General features: G+C 42.5%; 1 protein-coding gene across 1 annotated transcript in view; it reads left to right on the forward strand.

Annotated features, from left to right (window-relative positions):
- Window positions 1–743: 743 nt before the first annotated feature.
- The window catches only part of LOC141146724 (fructose-1,6-bisphosphatase isozyme 2), a 71,468-nt gene continuing 49,653 nt past the window's right edge, over window positions 744–22,558 (forward strand). The window contains exons 1-2 of the mRNA XM_073633235.1: window positions 744–1,073; window positions 21,491–21,653. Of these exons, the coding sequence (XP_073489336.1) occupies window positions 904–1,073; window positions 21,491–21,653 (333 nt within the window). The 5' untranslated portion in view covers window positions 744–903. The remainder of the gene's footprint in view (window positions 1,074–21,490; window positions 21,654–22,558) is intronic.

Consider the following 22,558-nt stretch of genomic DNA (forward strand, 5'->3'; position numbering starts at 1 on the left):
GAACCATGAATGCCAACATGTACTGTGACATACTTAAGCAGAGCATGAACCCCTCCCTTCGGAGGGCAGTATTCCAACATGATAACGACCCTAAACATACCTCCAAGACGACCACTGCCTTGCTAAAGAAGCTGAGGGTAAAAGGTGATGGACTGGCCAAGCATGTTTTCAGACCTAAACCCTATTGAGCATCTGTGGGGCATCCTCAAACGGAAGGCGGAGGAGCGCAAGGTCTCTAACATCCACCAGCTCTGTGATGTCGTCACGGAGGAGTGGAAGAAGACTCCAGTGGCAACCTGTGAAGCTCTGGTGAACTTCCTGCCCAAGAGGGTTAAGGCAGTGCTGGAAAATAATGGTGACACACAAAATATTGACACTTCGGGCCCAATTTGGACATTTTCATTTAGGGGTGTACTCACTTTTGGTGCCAGCAGTTTAGACATGAATGGCTGTGTGTTGAGTTATTTTGAGGGGACAGCAAATTTACACTGTTATACAAGCTGTACACTCACTACTTTACATTGTAGCAAAGTGTCAATTCTTCAGTGTTGTCACATGAAAAGATATAATAAAATATTTACAAAAATGTGAGGGGTGTACTCACTATTGTGAGATACTGTATATCTGTAACCGTTTAAAAGACTATACATTCCCTTTAAGAAATGTGTATGGGTGAGATGCCACGCTCCATGTGTGCTGACCTTGTCAGTGACCAGGCTGTGGATTCCTGTCTTGATATTTAAGACCTCAGGATCACATGGTCTCAGCAGCATTTTATTAGATACAACTGGACAAGCACTCACAGGGTTATGGGCTGCTGAAGCTACTGCACAGAAGAACCAGTATTTTGATTTTGATGTACTGCAGTTTTTGGGTAGCACAAGAAATTTTTATTCAAGCAAAATGTCTGACAGAAGCCCCTTTGAGACTGACATGTTCACCCTCACCCGATATGTCATGGAAAAGGGACGACAGGCCAAGGGTACAGGGGAGCTGACACAACTGCTAAACTCCATGCTGACTGCGATAAAGGCCATTTCATCTGCAGTGAGGAAGGCTGGATTGGCTCACATGTAAGTCTATGAACGTGTTTATAGCTTATTTTATATAGCAAAGATCAACATGCAATGCATACTGTGCAATAATCTGAAAAACATATACTGATGTTAGCTTGGTTTCTGTAGAAGATATGTCGCATAAAATGTGTATGATTCTAAAGGCACAATTTTTATTCATTAAAAATAATAAACATGTCATACTTACCTGTTTTGTGCAGTGGTTTTGCACAGAACAGCCTCGATCCTCCTCTTATCAGGTCCCCCACTGGCGCTCCCGGCTCTTCCCCCCTGCTGAGTGCACACCATAACAAGCCGCTTGACACCTGTGCATGCTCGCTCCCAAGCCGACTCTGTGTGTCCATTGACATTGTCCTGCCCTTGCTTTCTCCCCACTGGCTGTGATTGACAGCAGCAGGAGCCAACGGCTGGGGAAGGGAACTGCATGCAGAAGATGTTTTACCTTAATGCATAGAGTGCATTAAGGTAAAAACCTTCTGCCTTTAGACTTTAATTCTCCTTGCACTTTATTTGGAATACAGATGTTGTGTAATTGCCCAGCAGAATCCTATAAGCATTGGGCCTTATATGGAAAAGTGTCAGAAAGCCTAACAGAAACATGTTTGCTACAGCCTAGTTGACTTATTTATTTGGCCAACAGAATTACTCTAAATACATTTACAGAAGAATCACAATTATGCTAATGTAGAAAGAAAAGCTGGCCATAGACAGATGGAAATTTGGCTGTATTAGGGAGAGACAGTAGGCTCCAGATGGGGTCAGAAACAAAGATAGCAGCATGTGGCCCAGTGTACAGCAGCAGATTGGCAGATCACAGCAGGACAATGCTGGACTCTATGGGCACATGAGTATAACCCAGTGAACAAAGAAAAAATGTATGGGAGAAGGAGGTTCTCTTAAACCACTTTTCTATCAGAGTCATTTTCTTATTTTTGCACATTTTTGGCCTGAAGATTAGTTAAACCCCCAAATATTTTCTGAAAGCAAAGACACTGGAGAATGAAATGGTGGCAGTTCCCCTTTTTTTATGTTACATGAAATTAGCACATATATGTTTATCAAACTAAGACAGAAGAGAGAGGCGCCTCTAAGTGCACAATTAGTAGCTGTCTATTTCCCCAAACAAGATTAAAAACACTTACAAAATCTGGCGAATTAAAAAACATGTAGTCATTGATAATGCACATGGTCCTGCAGGCGGATGGGTCCCCAGCATGTAAAGACTCTCACAATTGTGTCCTGTGCTGTACCAAAAACATAGAGCTAGTGGTAAGCTGATGAATGGGTACACACACCGAGTTCATGATGGACGGAGATCCCGGAAGTGATGTCAGCAGTGAGAGACGGGAGCCAGCATGAACAGGATGTAGTCATCAGTAAGGGACGCGTCTCAGAACATTAGTAAGCTCCTTTTTCAATGTTTATCAAAAGCATTTCTTTTGTAAAAAAAATATACATACGTTAATTTTAGTAAACACATTCACAATACATTACCCAGGTTTTGACAACATATAAAAGATGAGGCAGCAATGAGTAAATAGATAACCAACATACCCAACAAGCCTCAAAATGGCACACACCTGTGAATCTGTGGCAAACGTTGGCACCCAAAATTGTCCATAGACATCTCTTTAAAACTTTTTACAGGTTATCGGTTTAGTTAACTGTAAATGATGAAGTTATTGCTCTCACTCCGATGGTGGCAGCGATATGTAACACGTATCGCACAATTATCATTTTTCTACGTACGTGCACCTGCTGCATAGATTTATGTTCTTATGTGCGTGGACATACGGGGTGGTGATTTAAAAATAAATTGATTTGTTTTTTTAACAATTGATCTTATTGCTATCATGTGGGGGGGGGGGGGGGGGGGCAATAGCCCCCTATGAAATAGCCTACTGTAATGACAGGATCTTTTTACTGGGACACGAAGGGTCAATTAGACCCAGTGGTGTATTTGGGGGGGTTGGCAAACAATGCACCCCCCCCCCCCCCGTCGTTCAAGTCACCAGCAACCCCCCGCCCCCCTGGTTGATCAATAAGCCCCGCACCTACACCCAGGCAGCGCTTCCTTCCGGGCAGCGGCATCGTCCCCTGCGTCTCCTCCGGCGGCCTCCACATCCCCTCCCTCCACGTCAGGCGCCCTGAGTCCACCCTTTTTTTGAAGCCTACTAGAGCCTCTGTGCTTCAAAAAAAAACACGCCCCCCCTTGAAATCCATGCATCCAGCACCCCGAATGTGGATCAGGGGCCGGACGCATGGATAGGGGTGCGGCGCCCCTAATGGACGGACTGCCCCTGATTACAACGCTGATGTCTCCCCTGCCCTTCACTGAAGATAAAGGAGCACAGCACTAGCACAGAAGCCTTATGTCTTTCCTCTCCACACAAAAGCATTTAGGGATGGCAAATGACCACTTAGGCACCCAGTACTGGTAGATATGGAGAGAGTCACATGCTCTCCCATTCCATTTGGCTCTTATGTGCAGGTAAGTTAAGTATGAGCAGATTATAAGTAAACCTTTTGCTTTGCCCTAAGTGAAATGGAAAGTTAATTTTATACAGGTATGCTCTTTGGTTCAGGTTGCATGTGAATGGCATTAAGGTAGTCCATTTACTTGAATGAGTTGTCTAACATACCACGACAGACCGAAAATCACTCCTGCAGCATTTTCACTAGGGCAACCTATTAACTCAGTGTAGTGGTGTGAATGAGCCATATCCATTTCCAGCATCAATTTGATTGACTGTTAGAGCAAGCTCAGTTCTCGTGCCTTATTCAGTTTACATACAAATAAATTTTATCTCCTTGTCTCTGAGATGGAGCAGCTATATGGGTTAGGAATTCATTCTTAAATTGAAAGTCCACGTAGCAATTACAGAACAGTAATTTGTTATTTTGTGAATATGCAATCCATATCTATCCACATTTGCCTATAGATTATTAACTAATTGTGGCAACTTTCATCGTATGAATAATGCCCTGTACACACGGTCGGACATTGATCGGTCATTCCGACAATAAAATCCATGGATTTTTTCCAACGGATGTTGGCTCAATCTTGTCTTGCATACACACGGTCGCACAAAGTTGTTGGAAAATCCGATCGTTCTAAGCGCGGTGACGTAAAACACGTACATTTGGACTATAAACGGGGCAATAGCCAATAGATTTCATCTCTTAATTTATTCTGAGCATGCGCGGCACTTTGTCCGTTGGATTTGTCTACATACGATCAGAATTTAAAGGATCAGATTTTGTTGTCGGAAAATTTTATAGCCTGCTCTCAAACTTTGTGTGTTGGAAGTTCCGATGGAAAAAGTCCGATGGAGCCCACATACGGTCGGAATTTCCGACAACAAGCTCCGATCGCACATATTCCATCGGAAAGTCCAACCGTGTGTACAGGGCATAAGAGAGAATATCATGCGTGAGATGGGCCGCTCAAAAACACAGGCTTGAAAATATTTTGCTAATTGGATGTAAAATCTTTTTTAATTTCAATATTATATGTAATAGTGCTTTTGCACTGGCTTAACCTTTTATGTTTTTTGCATATGTTAAAAAAAATCATTTTGGACATAGATTACCGGTAGTTAAAATCCCCAAACATTATATATTTTCTGAAAGCAGAGACCCTGAAGAATAAAATGCTGATAGTTCCTATTTTTTATGTCACATGATTTTATTGCATTGGTTTATCGGGCATACATTTTCAGTAAAAAATACACTAAAGTCAATTTTGTTGTAGAAAAACACAAAATATTACCCAATTATCGGTAAAACTCTAAAGATTTGTTGACTAAATACAGTAGATAGCCAGCATGTGAAGCCCTAAAATACAGCATTCATGAAACAACAACAAACTTTGGTACCCCAAAATTTCCATAGGCAAAGCTTTAACAGCTTTTACAGGTTATCAGTTTAGAGTTGACTGTAAGTAATGGCCCTAGAAATATTAGCTCTTACCCCAGTGTGTGCGGCAATATGTAACATGTAGAAAGAGAACCCAAATCGGGTAAAAGCTGCGCTCAGATTGAAAAGTGAAAGTGAATGAGATAAGCTGCCAGCACCCTATAAAGTCCAGTATCTGACTCTCAAAAGTATAATAAACAGCAAAATGCAGCGCTAATATGATGTATGAAATATAAAAAAATGAATCTCAGCAAGTGACATGAAAATGATCAGTGAGCAAACATATAACAATTCAATCAATGATGAACAAAAACTTAAATCACAAGTGCATGTGAAAAAATATAAAAAGAAGTCCAAGAGTTCTTGATATATCCACAAATAAATAAAGAACACCCATCCAGGAAGAGATGTGACAAAGGTGCCTATAAATGATCCACCAAAACGTGTGTGAGTAGAATCTGCTTACCGAACGGCGATGACTGCTATTACAGCAGTCTCGCCCAGCATAGGGATTATGGTCTCCCAAAACCAGGGGTACAATTCAGGATCAGTGGTTCTAAATTATGGGTTTCCTTATCTTTACAATTTTGGCCTTTTAGTCCCCTTGCATGTCACTTGCTGAGATTCATTTTTTTATTTTTCATACATCATATTAGCGCTGCACTTTGCTGTTTATTATAATATGTAACATGTGTATAAAAATGTATGTATCTGCGCTCGGTTAACCGCATGCCGACCAGCTGCCGCAGTTGTACTGCGGCAACTGCGCGAATCGCCGTCATGGTACGTCGGTACCATAGATGCCCCCTGCTCGCCCACGGAGCCGATGCAAGTGCAAAGTGTCTTGATCACCACCGGGCTCCTGAAATGGCTCGGGGCACACCGAGAACCGGGATCTGTGTGTGTAAACACACAGTTTCTGGTTCTCTGAGGGGAGAACAGACAGATCGTCTGTTCACACAGAGTATGAACAGCGATCTGTCATCTCCCCTGCACAGTCCCCTCCCCCGTTCAGTTAGAACACGTACTAGGATACACTTAACCCCTTCATTGCCCCCTAGTGGTTAACTCCTTCACTGCCAGTGACATTTTTACAGTAATCAATGCAATTTTATAGCATTGATCACTGTAAAAATGCCAATGGTCCCAAAAATGTGTCAAACTTGTCCGACGTGTCCGCCATAATGTCGCAGTCCCGATAAAAATCGTTGATCGCCGCCATTACTAGCAAAAAAAAATTAATAATAAAAAAGCCATAAAACTATCCCCTATTTTGTAGACGCTATAACTTTTGCGCATACCAATCAATATACGCTTATTGCGATTTTTTTTTACTAAAAATATATAGAAGAATACGTATCGGCCTAAACTGAGGAAAAAAAATTTTTTTTAGTATATTTTATTATAGCAAAAAGTAAAAAAATTGCATTTTTTTCAAAATTGTCACTCTTTTTTTGTTTATAGCACAAAAAATAAAAACCGCAGAGGCGATCAAATACCACCAAAAGAAAACTCTATTTGTGGGGAATAAAAGCACATCAATTTTATTTGGGTGCAACGTCGCACGACCGCGCAATTGTCAGTTAAAGCGACGCGGTGCCGTATCGCAAAAAGTGCTCTGGTCTTTGGCCAGCCAAATGGTCCGGGGCTTAAGTGCTTAAAGAATCAGCAGCTGAACACTAAAACCCAGATATTTGGCATGGAAAAGTAGTGCAAAATGTAAAGTGCAGTGCTAAATAAAACTGAAAACATAAATGACACAATGCTTACCAGCATGTGATAATTAAAGTGCAATGTGCAATAATCAATATGCAATATCACTATACTTAATATGCAACATTGAATATTAGTGAAATTAATAAAAGTAACCTACAGCTAACATAATACAATATAGCATTTTACATACTATAATGTTCAAACGTGCAATAAACAAATGTGCAATTTGTGCAATATGGAATAACAAAGTGAACAAAAAATTTCACATGTGACTGATATACAAATTTTTTTTTCTAGTGATCTCCATACTATTTTTTTTTTCGTTTTGTGTGTCAAGTTACCACAACACCATTATTATCTTGTATTTTTTAACCTCAAGGAGGTTGGTCGGTGTCCCTTGTTAATTTGACATTGTATTTTTTAAATGTACCTGCCTACTCACAAACTGTCCTTTTTGAAGTAAAACACATAGGCTATCACACTCTTGTCTTCATTAGACGCTTCCTTCCAGGCTGTGGCTCTGGTGTTGGAGCTGTGGCAGGAGGTGGAGGAGGAGGGGGAGGACGATGGTCGACCTCCTGGCTGCCACTTACCCCCGCCACCTACTGGCTGAGGCTTTCCTGTGTATGAAAAAAGGGACATAGTTTTAGTTTTTTGTTCATCAATCACACACAATTTTGAACTCATGACTGTTGAAAATTGAATGTTAACAAATAGAAAAGACTATCATTCTGAGCCCAGCATTTTTCATTCTTGTGGCCACTACTGTCTATTGATATGTAAACCACTTTGTTAAATCAGAAATTAGTGATCAATAATAATATCTAGTTAACATCATTAATTTTACGACAAGAAATATGTTGAACAATGCTCTACCTGACTCAAGCTGGGCTCCTCCACATCTTCCTGCCTGGAAGGCCCAGGTTGGACATTGGAAGCCTCAGCTGAGGTGGAAGTAAGCCTTGAAGGAAGAGTGGAGAGTGCTGGCCTGGGTTCACTCTGGTCTGACAGAAAATGCAGTCTGTCATAGTACCACAGCCAGGGTACATAAACGTTATCTGCTGCTCCTGATCTCATGGAATCTGGGACCTTCTTTTGCTCCCTAAGATAAGTACTCCTCATGCCACCAATTTTGGCCTTCAAATAGTTGATGTCTGCAGTGGGGATCATCGGCTTCACAAATTCAAGCAGTTTCTCCAAAGCTGCCTTCCTCTTTTTTAGCTTATTAAAAACGGGTGGTTCACCTGCCACAGACAGGGCAGCTCCCTGAACATGTCAATGAATATTGGAAGAAATTCCTTATCATTGAATGGATCCATTTTCTCTGCAAGACACAACACAAGACAAACCCTAATGTCAGGCTAAACTCTCCTAATCTTGTCCCAATATAGGCCTCAATCTATAAGCAGTATAGGCCACTGATGCACCAAGTTAAAATTGTACCTTCGTTATCACGATCAGTGCTTCTGCTACTCCTTCCTCCGCTCACAGATCGTACGTATGACGCACGTGTTTTGCACTTTATATACACTGCGCATGCATGAAACTCCACCCGCCCCTGACCTTCTATCTAGTATATTCCCCGCCCCTTCTCTTTCGGCGCAGTGGGAGAGCACATGGCAGAGAAAGAGCAAGTGCATGCAGACAGCAGCAGCAACGACGAAAGCCAGGAGCCACGAATGTCCCGATCCCGGAGGAGATTTAAGGCCTCAAATATGTCCTTTGTAGAGATGGTGGAGATGGTGAATATCTTGAAGAGGGCCAAATATGATGGGAAGCATGGACCTTACCCAAACCCAAATGTGAGAAAGGCCAAGATCATGGCTAAAGTTGTGAAAAGTCTGCACAGGAATTTTGACAATCCAAGGATCAACTGAGGAAACAATGGTCAGACCTGAAATTGAGGGAGCAGGATCAGTACTGAAAGATCAGTAAACTGCTTCTAAAAAGTAAGTATTTGTCCTGTGTTTCTATTATTATTATTATTATTATTATGTTCCTGCTGCTCCATGTGTTTTTCTTTACTGTTGTGCAGTTTAAAATGGCAACTTTCAGGTTCGCGGGCACAGTAATCGCTCGTAGTAAACATCGTTTGTTCGCCCACTAATACGATATTTTTGGCAGATCCAGGTTAACTACATATGTTCAGTCCTATTTGTATTAAAAGAAGTTTAGTACATTGTTGTCTAGATGGGTTTGTAACTGGAATGAAATGTAAACTTGATTCAGTGTAAGGAGAGGACACTCAGCAGGTGTTTACACATCTGGACACAGGAGCACTAGTGTGGGATACCAGAACAAACTTTTTAGGGTGTCCCACACAGGTGCTCCAGTGGATACTAGGGGTGTCTTCATGTGTGAAAATTGTACAAAAAAGGTAATTATTCCACCTTTAAAAAGGGAAAAAAAATGTCTTCAGCTTGGAACTCTGCCCAAAAAGACAATGGTAAGACACTTCCAAGCAATGTTTCAGATTCCTATTTCTGCCCTCAAATATCTGTGTGCTAAGTATACCTTTTTTTTTATTCACATAGGGGAGAAAAGACTCAGGACATCACAGGACACCAGGGACCCCAACCTCATAAAGAAGGGGAAATACCAACACCACAACCAGAGGATGTGAAGGAAGGAGAGGTTTATGAAGTGGGTGAAATAGTGACCACAACAGGTGAGTGTCTGAGACCACAGCTTCAGGTAATATATGTATGCCTGCATATTTATAATACATGTTGTGTTTTTTTTTATGGTGATGTGGATGTTGTGGAAGAAGAAACTCATTTCACAAGTGCAAGTGCACACGTCCTCATCGGGGAGATCATGGTGTGCAATTGGGATTTACAGAAGATCAAGAAGACATCAATGATGTTGAAAATAGACTCAAAAACATAATTGATGTTTTAGGCAGAATCTAAAACACACCTAATTCTTCCATTTGTTGATATTTTTTAAATTTTTGAATCTTTTTTGAAGTATATTGAAAGCCAAATTTTGAAGATGCACACAGTGTGTCAACATGTGCTATCTGCCATCACAGGATATCAATGTACGCGTTTTTTTGGGTGCAACCCCTTCCTCGCAACTCAAGTAGCTGAGAGGAAGGGGTTGTACCGCCGAAACACGTCCATTGATCCCCCATGATGGGAGCTAGCACATGTTGACATTAGGCATGGGATCAGGAGGGAAATCCCCATTTTGACTCTCAATTTGTGTGCATCTTCAAAATTTGGCTTTCACAGGTGTGACATCACCCCATCTGATGAAGGCAAGATCAACACAGTTTGGACATACTAATGTCTGATATTGCCTTCAAATTATCAAAGTTGAACTTTGTAAGTTCCTGAGTTGTGTATTGTTTTATGGTTTTAAACATGCCTGTTTAACACAAAAAAGGCTATTTGTACTGTCAAAACCAAATATGTTATTACAAAAATATGTTGGTTTGTTCAAAAACCCTTTTTTAACGCACATGTGAATGTGCACAGAGTAAAAAATGTTCTACTCAACAATGTGTGGCTTCTTCTTTCAATGCCCAATAGCAGTTTTTGGACTAAGTTGGTGTTTACAGTCACAATGGGGGTTATTTAATAAAGACAAATCCACTTCACACTACAAGTGCACTTTTAGTGCACTTTCAGTGCAGTTTCAACTGCACTTTTGCAGTGCACTTGGAGTGCAAAGTGGATTTTCCTTTAGTAAATAACTCCCACAGTGCTTTATAATTTGCAACAATCAGGCCATTTTCATGACTCCCAAAAATTAATTCATGGTGCTGAAAATGATAATGAAAATATTTTTATCAGTAATGCATTACATACATTAACAACAAAAACAATGTGTATGTGTAGCAGACCCACAACATAACAGTTAGCTGAAGAAGAGATTGTCACCTCATGTATCAAATAAATTACGTTTGAAGATGGCCAAAAAGAAAAGCCCATTGGATAACCTAGGAGACAGCTAAAAGAAACACAAACAGTAAATCAAAGGAAATCTTATTTCAGTTTAACTAAAAAATGTATTTTTAAAATGTTTATTAAACATTTTCTGGCATATCAATAGCCCCCCTACCCGCAGTACTCCATATATTTGATAGGGACCTCGCGAGTGCTTTGGGGGGGCAAGCCAGGATGGCCAGCTTCAAGCGCCGTCAGGGTTTCTTCTTGAAGTCCGGCCTCAGGCCCAACTGAGGCAACATATTTCATTGAATTTCTCCTTAAATAGTTGTGGAGAATGCAGCATGCAAGGATTATATGGTTAAGTTTATATTCCGCCATGTTGATTGCCGTAAGGAATAGGCGGAACTGGCTTGCTATTATCCCGAAAGTGTACCACTCTTCTGGCTCTGGCCAGCCGGTAGTTAAAAACCCTCTGGTCTGGGGTGAGGGACCTCATCGGGAACAGCCACATTAGGTGTTGACCAAGCCCAAACGCTTCATCAGCGACAAAGACAAAAGGGAGTCCTTCCACGTTATCATCAGCAGGTGGCAATCCCAAGCCACCATTCTGGAGCCGTCTGTAGAACTCGGTCTGGGCGATGACTCCACCATCCGATATTCGGCCATTCTTCTCCATGTCCACATAGAGAAACTCATATGTCGCCGAAACCATCGCCAACATCACAATACTATTAAACCCCTTATAGTTGTAATAGTATGACCCCGAGTTGGGGGGTGGGACTATGTGGATGTGTTTCCCATCAATTGCCCCTCCGCAGTTGGGAAAGTCCCACCGCTGGGCAAATTGGGAAGCCACAGTCTACCATTCCTGTGGCGTTGAAGGAAACTGTGGAGTCAAACAAGAAAAACAAATTAGTAATTTTGCACATAAACATTGCAAGCAGATTAGACACAAACATTCTTGGCCAACATCAGTAAAACATTGATTTGAAGGAGTATTTAAAGACAAATATATAAAGTACACTTATCAGATTCCTCACCCTCTCTGATGGCCCATTGTAAAAAATTTTTAGGGTGGGAAGGTTTTGGACAGGCAACCCTCTCCACTTCATTGAGAACTGAATGCATAAATAATGTGTTTAACTTTAGCCAGCCCCTCCTTACTTACACTATTGGCAGCCCACTGGACAGGAAGAAGTGTCATATTACAAAAATATGAATACACACTGTCCAAATTGAAGCACTTTTTTACATTCTGCAATTACCTATCAAGATAACAGGAGAACAACTACATGCTTTGGTGAATTCATCCATAAATATGACCACAAAAGAGGTAGGTAGAGTGTGTATGGGTTTGGCAAAGTCAGCAGATAGAGGATTGGTACCGGTTGACTTAGCGGTTGGGGGGAGGGAGGGTTCAAAATGATTTTGGGACTCCAAAAAAAAGCCTTTGGCACTCTGCCTGAATATAAGGACACAAATAACATTTGTACACATTTTAGGTGGTGTTTAGGGTAAAGCACTACTATGGAGCTGACCAAATACATTGTTAAGTGACTAGGCTAGGTGTGTATGGGCCCAGGATAGCATGCTGGGGAGGTTAGTGAAGGCAAATATGCATGAAGGACAAAAAAGGAACTTTTAAAACTTCCAGCATGCATGAGAACAAAGGGGACATCCACAGCATATTACAATCATGGTAATTATGGAATGATGAAATAAATACAATACATTAGCAAACATTAAATACATAGAATGTCATGTTAAAGGATAAAACTTACCCTAATATAGTCCTTCTGCAGGACCTGAATGATGGCAGAACAGGTCTCTGGAATAATGATCCCCAGAGCCTGAGGGGAGATGCCTGTCGGGAACTTGATGTCCTGCAGACTTCTCCCTGTCACCAAGTACCACATTGTGGCTACTAGCCTCTGTTCGGGAGTGAAGGCTTGCCGCATGCAGGTGTCCTGCTTCGTAATATAAGGGTACAGCAAAGCCAACAAATGGTGAAAAACGGGGTCTGTCATCCTGAGATAATTCCTGAAATCATCAGGATTATTCTCACGGATCTCCCACAACAAAGGCATGTGAGAGAATCGGTCACGCTGGAGTAACCAATTCTTCGTCCATGAACTCCTCCCCGCCCTGTTAATGGACTGGGCTTGGGTCAAAGTAAGAACCCCAACACCAAGCCCCTGCATAGCACAAACTCTACGATGAGTACGTACCCGCAACATGGCTTCAAAACGGTCGGCTGGTCAGAATGAACTAACAGAAAGCACTGAAAAACAGAAAGGCCTGAGAAGAGCAAGCTGAAAATCAGAAACAAGCTGACAAGAACGCACTGGAGATCAAATGCGTACTATAAAATATGCACTGAAAAACAAATGCGAACTGACTACATGCACTGAAAACCAGATACTAACACACAAGCACAAACTGAAGAGCAGTAACGATCTGAAAAGCACGAGGCTGAAAGGCGCAAATTGTCTCTCACCAAACTTCTACTAACACGAGATAAACACGAGATTAGCAGAAGGAGCCCAAAGGGTGGTGCACTTGGTATTGAACTTCCCTTTTATAGTGCCGTCATACGTGTTGTATGTCACCGCGTTCTTGACGTTCGGAATTTTCGACAACATTTGTGTGACTGTGTATGCAAGACAAGTTTGAGCCAACATCCATCGGAAAAAAACATGGATTTTGTTGTCGGAATGTGCGATCGTGTGTACGCGGCATAAGGGTGAATGGGAGTTAGGATGTTCTGGATGTACAGTTGGCCAATGGACATACAATTATGGCTCCACCTACTATCCAAAAATCAGGAATAAACTCATTATTTTGGGTATTTGCAATGAAATTGAAACATGCAAAATAGGATTTTTATAACAGCTTACCTGTAAAATCCTTTTCTTGGAATACTCTCCTTTCTTTATCGTACATCATGGGACACAGAGCCTTAAGTCATTACTTAATGGGTTATAGGCCACCTTCAGGTAATGGACACTGGTATACCCGATCCAGGAAGTTCACACCCTATATAACCCCTCCTCCTTCCAGGAGCACATCAGTTTGTGTAGCAAAGCAATATACTTAAATCCCAAAAAAGAGGGGCGGGACCTCTGTTTTCCATGATGTACTCCAAGAAAAGGATTTTACAGGTAAGCTGTTATAAAAATCCTATTTTCTTTATTGTACATCATAGGTCACAGAGCCTTAAGTAATTACTTAATGGGACGTCCCATAGCAATGCTACTTGAGGGGAGGGAGACACAACCCGGATGGTACCCCCAGACTTGAGGACCTATACTGCTGCCTGCAGCACACTGCGCCCGAAGGCGATATCCTCATACCTCCTTACATCCACCTGATAAAATTTTGTGAATGTATGCACTGAAGACCAAGTTGCGGCAGATCTGAGCCATGGAGGCCTGATGACGCACTGCCCAAGAAGCATTAATCGCCCTGGTAGAGTGCGCCTTAACTTGAAAAGGGGGAATCTTACCCCTTAAATTATAAGTTTGAATTATAACTTGCTGAATCCACTTAGTGACAGTGGATTTCGATGCTGCCTGTCCTTTCTTAGGACCCTCTGGCAGAATAAATAAGACATCAGTCTTACGAATCTGAGCAGTTGCCTTTAAATAGATTTTCACTACTCTCAACACATCAAGACAATGTAGTGACTTTTCTTCCCTGGAACATGGTTTTGTAAAAAACGATGGCAGGACAATATCTTGGTTCAGGTGGAAACCTGAGATCACTTTTGGTAAAAAACCTGGAGGAAGGCGCAACACCACTCTATCCTCATGAAAAATCAAATATGGCTCTTTACAAGAAAGAGAAGCCAAATCCAAAACCCTCCTTGCTGGGGATATAGCAACCAAAAATACCAACTTCCTTATCAGAAGGACTAGGGGAATATGTTGTATCGGTTCAAATGGCTGTTTTTGTAACACAGACAGAACTAAGTTAAAGTCCCAAGGGTTCAAGGGAGGTTTGAATGGCGGATTAAGCTACATCCCCCTTGCATAAAACCCCGGACTAAAAAATGTGTAGCAAGCAGTCTTTGAAATAAGACCGATAAAGCTGAGACTTGGTCTTTAATAGTCCTTAAGGCCAATTTCATTTCTACCCCTAATTGTAGAAAGGCAAGAATTCTGCCTTTGATATACCTCCGAGGGTGCCAACCCTTGGATTCACACCAGAAAACATAAGCCCTCCAGATGCTATAATATATAGTTCTGGAAGCTCCTTGCATTAATCAGCGTAGAGATAACTGACCACGTTTCTTCAGAATGTGGGTTTCAATAGCCAAGCCGTTAAATTTAGAGGTAGGATGGAATATCGGTCCCTGTGAGAGCAGATCTGGCCATAGTGGGAGGGACCATGGGCCCTCCACTGTAATTTTTACAATTTCTGCAAACCATGACATTCTGGGCCATGCTGGTGCCACCAGAATTATCGGCTTTCTTTCCAGCTTGATCCTGCAAAGAAGTCAAGGCAGCAACTGAATGGGGGGGAATGCATAGATCAGTGAGAACAGATCCCACGGGTCACCAACGCATCCGTTCCGCATGCGAGTGGATCCCTTGTTCTGGCCACAAAGTTGACTAACTTCATGTTGAACCTGGACGCTAGAAGATCTACGTCCGGAGTCCCCCATCTTTGGCAAACAGCTCGAAATATGTCGGGTGAAGAGACCATTCCCCTGGGAATAACTGCTGGCGACTTAAGTAGTCCGCCTGCCATTTCTCTACTCCCGGAACATTCCTTTCTGCCCAAGTTAGAATATGGTTCACCTCTCTCTGCGCTGAGAGACTTTTGGTGCCCCCTTTGATTGATATAGGCCACAGCTGTGGCATTGTCGGATTGGATCCTGACAGGACAATCCCGTAACCCTATAAGTCCAGGCCTTTAGAGCCAGACCCACTGCCCGAATCTCTAGGATATTGATGGGCAAGGTTTTTTCGGTTCTTGACCACTGTCCCTTGATAGTTGTCTTTTCTAGTACTGCTCCCCAGCCTGAAAGGCACCACTTTCCAGATGACTGGTCTGAAGGATTTTCCTTTCAGCAGATTCTGGGTTAGTAACCATCAAGTGAGGCTTTGGGACACTCTTGGGAACAGCCACATTGGCAAGTCTAAAGCTTGAATTGTTTTGTTCCAAGTGGACAGGATACTGTTTTGCAACAGTCTTGAATGGAACTGGGCATAGGGAACTGCTTTGAATGAAGCCACCATGGTTCCTAGCAACCTCATGCAGAGGCGAATGGAGGGATCGCCTTTTGACCTGACCATCCGCACCAGCTCTTTGATGGAGTTGATCTTTGCCTGAGGCAAGAACACCTTTTCCTGGGCTGTGTCTATGATCAGACCGAAGTACTCCAGCCTTTTTAGCGGTATTAAGGAAGATTTCTCTAAGTTGAGAATCCAGCCCAAACTTTCCAGATAACTGGTTGTAGTGCGTACGCTTTGCTCCAAATGAGCCACCGACTGATCTATTAGCAATAGATCATCTAGGTATGCTACAACTGTTATGCCCTGTGCCCTTAACCTGGCTAGAGGTGGGGCCAGCCTTTTTGTGAACACCCGGGGCGCTGTGGCTAGCCCAAAGGGCAGGGCTACGAACTGGAAATGCTACTGTTCTAACTCGAACCGCAGAAACTTTTGGTGAGCTGGAAATATAGGAACATGCAGATATGTATCCCTGATGTCGATAGATACCAGAAGTTCTCCTCCTAGAAGGATAGAAACTACTGACCTGATCGTCTCCATGCGAAAGGAGTGGATCTTCAGGAACTGATTTAGATTTTTTAGATCTAGAATGGGTCTGACATCTCCATTTGGTTTTGGTACCATAAAAAGATTTGAATAAAACCCCAAACCTTGCTCTTTTGTGGGGATCTGTATGATCACCCCTTGAGATATTAATTGGTCTAGTGCCTGAAACAGAGATTGTCTTTTCTCTGGATCTTTGGGAACGCTTGACCTCAGGAAACGAGACAGTGGAAAGTCCCGAAATTCCAGCTTGTACCCCAGCCTTACCGTGGAGATGACCCATCTGTCCTGAATTTCCTCTTGCCAGACTTCTGAAAACTGCAGAAGTCTTCCCCGCACCTGGGTGAGGGGGTTGCCTCTTCATGATGAGGCTTTAGGATTCTGCTTTGCAGGTTTCCGACCCCAGGACTTCTTTTGCGCCTGGGTCTGACCCTGAGGTTTTCCTCTAGGGTCTGACGGCGGAGGCCGTTGCCACTGCCTAGAGGCGGAAGCCCCTGGCACAGGGGAAAGAGCCCGTTTAAATGAAGGGCATTTAAACTTTCTTTTGACTGGCAAAAGAGTACCTTTTCCCACTAGAAATTGTTTGGATATATTTGTCCAAGTCTTTTCCAAATAGCCGCTCCCCATGAAATAGGAACCCAGTTAGGAGGTTTTTACATGGTGCTTCAGCTGACCAATTTTTTAACCACAGGATTCTACGCATATGCACAAGCATAAGCGTAAGGCGGGATGCCTGGTGAATAGAATCTTTAATGGCATCTATGGCAAAGCATAATGCTTTTGATAGTTCAGCCAATTCCCGAGCTTGTTGTGCAGGAACCTCTTTAAGGGCCTGTTTAAATTGGTCCTTTAGGGATTGACAGACGCCAATTGCAGTGACTGCAGGCCGAGTAACGGCACCTGCCAAGGAAAAGGTCGATTTTAACAGGGATTCCAACTTCTTATCTGTTGGATCCTTAAGCATTTGTGCATTGTCTACAGGGCAAGTTAGGCCTTTATTCACACTGGAAATCGCAGAGTCAACTGCTGGTACTTTCCATTTTTTGGAGAATTTCTCCTCCAGGGGACAGAGAATTTAAAATCTCTTAGGAGGGAGAAAATGCTTATCCGGGTGATCCATTCAGCAAAAATAAAGGCTGAGAAGGTTTCAAGGAACCCAAAGCAGAAACCGAGCTTTCAGGAGACTGCATTAGAGGTAGCATGAAAGTAGAATGAACCATCTCTGTAAGAGATTGTATCAGCAATTTCTCAGATTGAAAGGCTGAAAAAGGTTCATCTACCGTTGTTTCCTCCGCAGAGGAATCATCGGTTTGTCTTTCCTCCTGATCGCCTGAGGGTAACACCTCATCCTGTGCCCACTGTTCCCCTTGCAAAGGTTCTGAAGTGGGGGAGGGGGATCTAGCAGGTTTCCTATCCATTTGAATGGAGGATGCGATTAAAGCTGCTAATCTTCCTTCCAGACCCTGCAGGGTGGAGGAAAGGACATCTTCAGTCACATATACAGGGGCTGAGATGTGAGAAGCAGTTGCACCATCAATCTGTTCCAATGGCTCACCCTGGCTTGTCATAACTGGTAATTTAGGCGAGGATGACAGCGTAGAAATGCGACTCGAGATCCTAGCGCCTGGGGGTGAAACCTTTAGTACCATTTTGGTCTTTGTGGTGTCTTTTTTAGCAGGCATAGTCCTAAGCACAAAAACAGAGGCACTATACAATTGCACTTAATCGCTGAATATAGTCATGACAATACAGCCGCTATAAAGTTCAGCCTAGTGCTGGGAAAAAAGCCTCCTTCCTGTATCAGGAATGCCAGTTTTGCAACCCTCACGTGCCCCACAGCTCCCGTGTCCCTGTGTGCAGCCTGCTTTGTTTCCTCCTCGTCAGCCAATGAGAGACTGTCCCAGCTGTGGTTTTTATCTGTCTTTGCCTGCCGTGCGTCCTCGTGGATGTTCACCGTGCTGCGCTTAGGCCCCGCCCCTTCCAAAAACAATCCGCCCCTCTGTTTCATTTAAAATGTTCCCCCCGCTCGTGCGCAGCGACTTTCGGGTCTTCAGACCGAACACGAGGAGGGGGGAGGCAGAGACCTGTCAGCAGCAGGTCAACAAACAACAGTAACAACAGTAAAAATATTAGCAGTAGCAGAACAGCGGGACCTCTGCACCCCCGCGAGGGGGGGGGTATGTAAGGGGGGTACACCGCTGATGTCCCCCTAACCCGCAGTCCCTTCAGGGGGGAGAAAGAAAACATTTTATCAGATTTCTTTTTACCTGAGAAAAAATCCCCCTCCACACATTGCTGTGGCCACACAGAGACTGAGCTTTACAGTGAAGACAACAGATTAAGGTATGTGCATAGACTCCACTAATAGAAGAATACATAGGTGGACCTTTCAGTTCCTAAATTTCTTCCCTTACCTTATCCCCGCTGCAGGATTTGCTGAATTAACAGATAATCCAACCTTCACCCATCACGGCGGGCTGCGTTTAGCAAACCTTCAAGGACCGGGTCCCTAGATATCGGGGTTCCACCCCCTTGAACCTGTAAAAGCACCCCACCAGGAAAGATTTAGGTAATGTAGCAAGACCTAAGCCCTGGGCTCCCGGGGTCCAGCCCCGTGAAGAGAGGCGTTACAGGCAAAAACCTTGTGCTTTGGATACGAGGCCCCAATTATCATCCACTTAGGCCACAGTGGCACTTTGGATGGATCTGGTCTATGGAGGCTATTTAAGTCCAGCATGGATCCCACCTGGAGCTCCTCAGAGCACATCTTCACTTGTGACCAACACCTTAGACACTGGCAAAAAAACTGATGGGCTCCTGGACGGAGGAGGGGTTATATAGGGAGTGAACTTTCTGGATTGGGTATACCAGTGTCCATCACCTGAAGGTGGCCTATAACCCATTAAGTAATTACTTTAGGCTCTGTGTCCCATGATGTACCATAAAGAAATACCTTTTTTGTTTTAAAAAGACTTTACAATGCTTCACATTGGTACAGTGCAAGACTTTTTTTGTGTTTGGTCACCTACCTCACTATTACCTGTCCACTCTCAATATTACCTATAGATCAGCACTATAAAATAAAATTTGCTAAAAAAAAAAAAAAAAACACTATTACTATTATTATTTTAGCCTGTCAATTTACGCAGCACTTTACATATTTATTATACATTCACATCAGTCCCTGCCCTCCCTGGAAAAGCTTATCTTATTTACTGAAATTCACAAAGCAATACATCACTCTTTAGCCTGAACACTTCTTCCATTTTGCATTGAATTCCTCTTTAGGTATCCAATGACAGCCTGCACACAGCTGGAATTCCACTCAGTAGTAATCTAGGGGAAAGGTCATGGTTTTAAGGCTTAGTATAAAGACAAACAAACGCTCTGTGAATAAAACAAAGAAAGCAGAGTTTAAACACCTTGCAATATTCTAAAAGGAATAATACATAGAAAACCATGGCACATTATACAATATGTGGAACACAGTGTTTTGCTGCTAGAATTCCCAGGCCATTATATAACACTAAAATCAATCAAATAATGATCCCGCGCTACAGCGATAAAAATAAAAATAAAGTGCAAACAGTGCCAAATAAATACAATTAATAAATGGTGTACAATTAATTAATTAATGAACTGGTGAATTGATCCAGGGGCATTGATAAATAAATTAGATTTAATAAGAGTCAATATGGTGATAATTTTCTACTCAGATGTTTTCAATTAATGTCCAAAATTTTCCTTTGAAGTAGGTTTAAACAAACCGCACATCTTAAAAGCGAGAGTTATAAAATCCCATCAATGAGCTCACAGAATCCTCACCTTAATGTCTTTAATCAACAGCAAAATAGTGAAAAAGAATCCGTTCCGCTATTCTGACATCCACCACTAGGGGGTCCTCCTTTCCACTTAATGTTAAACTTGATGTTTATCAATGCCCCTGGATCAATTCACCAGTTCATTAATTAATTGTACACCATTTATTAATTGTATTTTTTTGGCACTGTTTGCACTTTATTTTAATTTTTATCGCTGTAGCGCGGGATTATTATTTGATAAATTTTCCATTTATGAGTGTGATGTGAACACTATTAGATCCTGCTGCAAACGGCGTTTATTATATTCGATTGCACCTCAATTGCACACACGTACTTTGGTTTTTTCACAATTTTGTGGCAGTTGTTTTCATATATTATTTTATCTTTGATCTTATATTAGACTATCTGAACACATCACAGTAGCGCGAAGGCCTTTCACTTTTAGGCATTATATAACACTGCAAGGCGTGAAACAGAGCCTAAGACCCCTTTCACACTGAGCCGCCCCGGGCGTCAGCGGTAAAGCGGCGCTATATTTAGCGCCGCTTTACCATCGTTTTAGCGGTGCTATTCGGCTGCTAGCGGGGCGGTTTTAACCCCCACTAGCAGGCGAAAAGAGGTTAAATCCGCCCGCAAAACGCCGCAGCAGCGCTGCCCCATTGTTTTCAATGGGCAGGGGTGCTTTAGGAGCAGTGAGTTCAGCGCTCCAAAGAATCTGCTGGCAGGACTTTTTCTGACATCCTGCCTCGGGCTTTCACACTGGAGTGAATGGAGCTGCTGTTTCAGGGCGCTTTGCAGGCGCTATTTTTAACGCTATAGCCTCAGTGTGAAAGGGAGGGGGTCTAAATGTATAATGATTTAATATGGCTACTGTACAAAATTACAAACTGTACATAGAAACAGTAGGAAAGTGTCTGAAAGAACAGCCTGTGGTACAAATAGGAACCAAACTGGTTCTTCTAATTTCCAAAATTGCCCATGAAAAATGAAGCATTAATTGTCAAAAAAAATTAAATATATAAAATGTATAATCTCAAACATTAGTGTGTTGGAATCTACTGTGTGATAAAAGATTCAGCTGCCCACAGTTAAAATGGATGCAGCCAGACTCAGTGGAGGGAAGATTTCTGCAGCATATTTGGCAAGTACAGAATCACAGTATATATAAAAAATGCAAAGTGGTTGGACGGAAGCTTCAGAATGGCAAAGATGTTTTTATTACAAACTATGTGAGCAAACTGCAGTTCTCTTTAATGATATGATTGATGTTGTTTCGCACTTAGGTATGGCATTTCGGGAAGTATCAATGTGACTGGGGATGAGGTGAAGAAACTGGATGTGCTATCCAATGATCTTGTGATTAATATGCTGATATCCTCATATTCAACTTGTGCTATGGTTTCTGAAGAAAACAAGGAACTTATTATAACTCCAAAAGATATGAGGGTCAGTTATAATTTTTCTTTATAAATTGCATATATAGAATTCAAGTTGTTCAACGACATAGAGCACTGGGATGACTTGCTACTTTCTGAGATTCTTATTGATCAATATAAAAGGAAACCCATGCTAAGGAAAAGTATGGGCTGCTAATGCTGACCTTCTGAAACTGCTAGTTTCTGTATGTGTCTGATATGGAAGGAACTATCAGTCAGTTTAGTTAGAACAACCATGACTAGATTTATACCCCCCCAAGCCAACTATCTTAACGCCCCCACACCCCTCCTACTCCATTCACCTGGTTAACCTTAGTTCCACAATAACAAGAATAGATGTTCTAGACACCCAAGGCATAATGAGGTTGGGTAGAGACAGTGTGCTCACTCAGTGTCAGCACACCTAGAACTAGAAGAGTAGGGCAAACCTAAAAAGGGACTTGTATTATCGTCTGGAATGGGAGAAGGTATTAGGAAAACATTATAGCCATAGCCAAAAGAGTAATGCCCTGTACACACGACCGGTTTTGCCGTCGGAATAAACTCCAAAGGTTTCTCCGACGGAACTCCGAAGGAATTCCATTCAAGCGGTCTTGCCTACACACGGTCCGACCAAAGTCCGCCAAAAGTCCGGCCGTCCAGAACGAGGTGACGTACAACACTTACGACGGGACTAGAAAAAGGAAGTACAATAACCAGTAGCCAATAGCTTCCGTCTCGTACTTGCTTCAGAGCATGCGTCGCTTTTGGTCCGTCGGAACAGCATACAGACGATCGGTTTTCATAGGAATTGGTTCTGTCGGAAATATTTAGAACATGTTCCATTTCTAGGTCCGTCAGAATTTTCTAAAAGAAAGGTCCGATGAGGCATACACACGATCGGAATAGACGATGAAAAGCTTCCATTTGACTTTT

This window comes from Aquarana catesbeiana, linkage group LG01, assembly GCF_042186555.1.
Source record: "Aquarana catesbeiana isolate 2022-GZ linkage group LG01, ASM4218655v1, whole genome shotgun sequence".
NCBI classification, from domain to species: domain Eukaryota; kingdom Metazoa; phylum Chordata; class Amphibia; order Anura; family Ranidae; genus Aquarana; species Aquarana catesbeiana.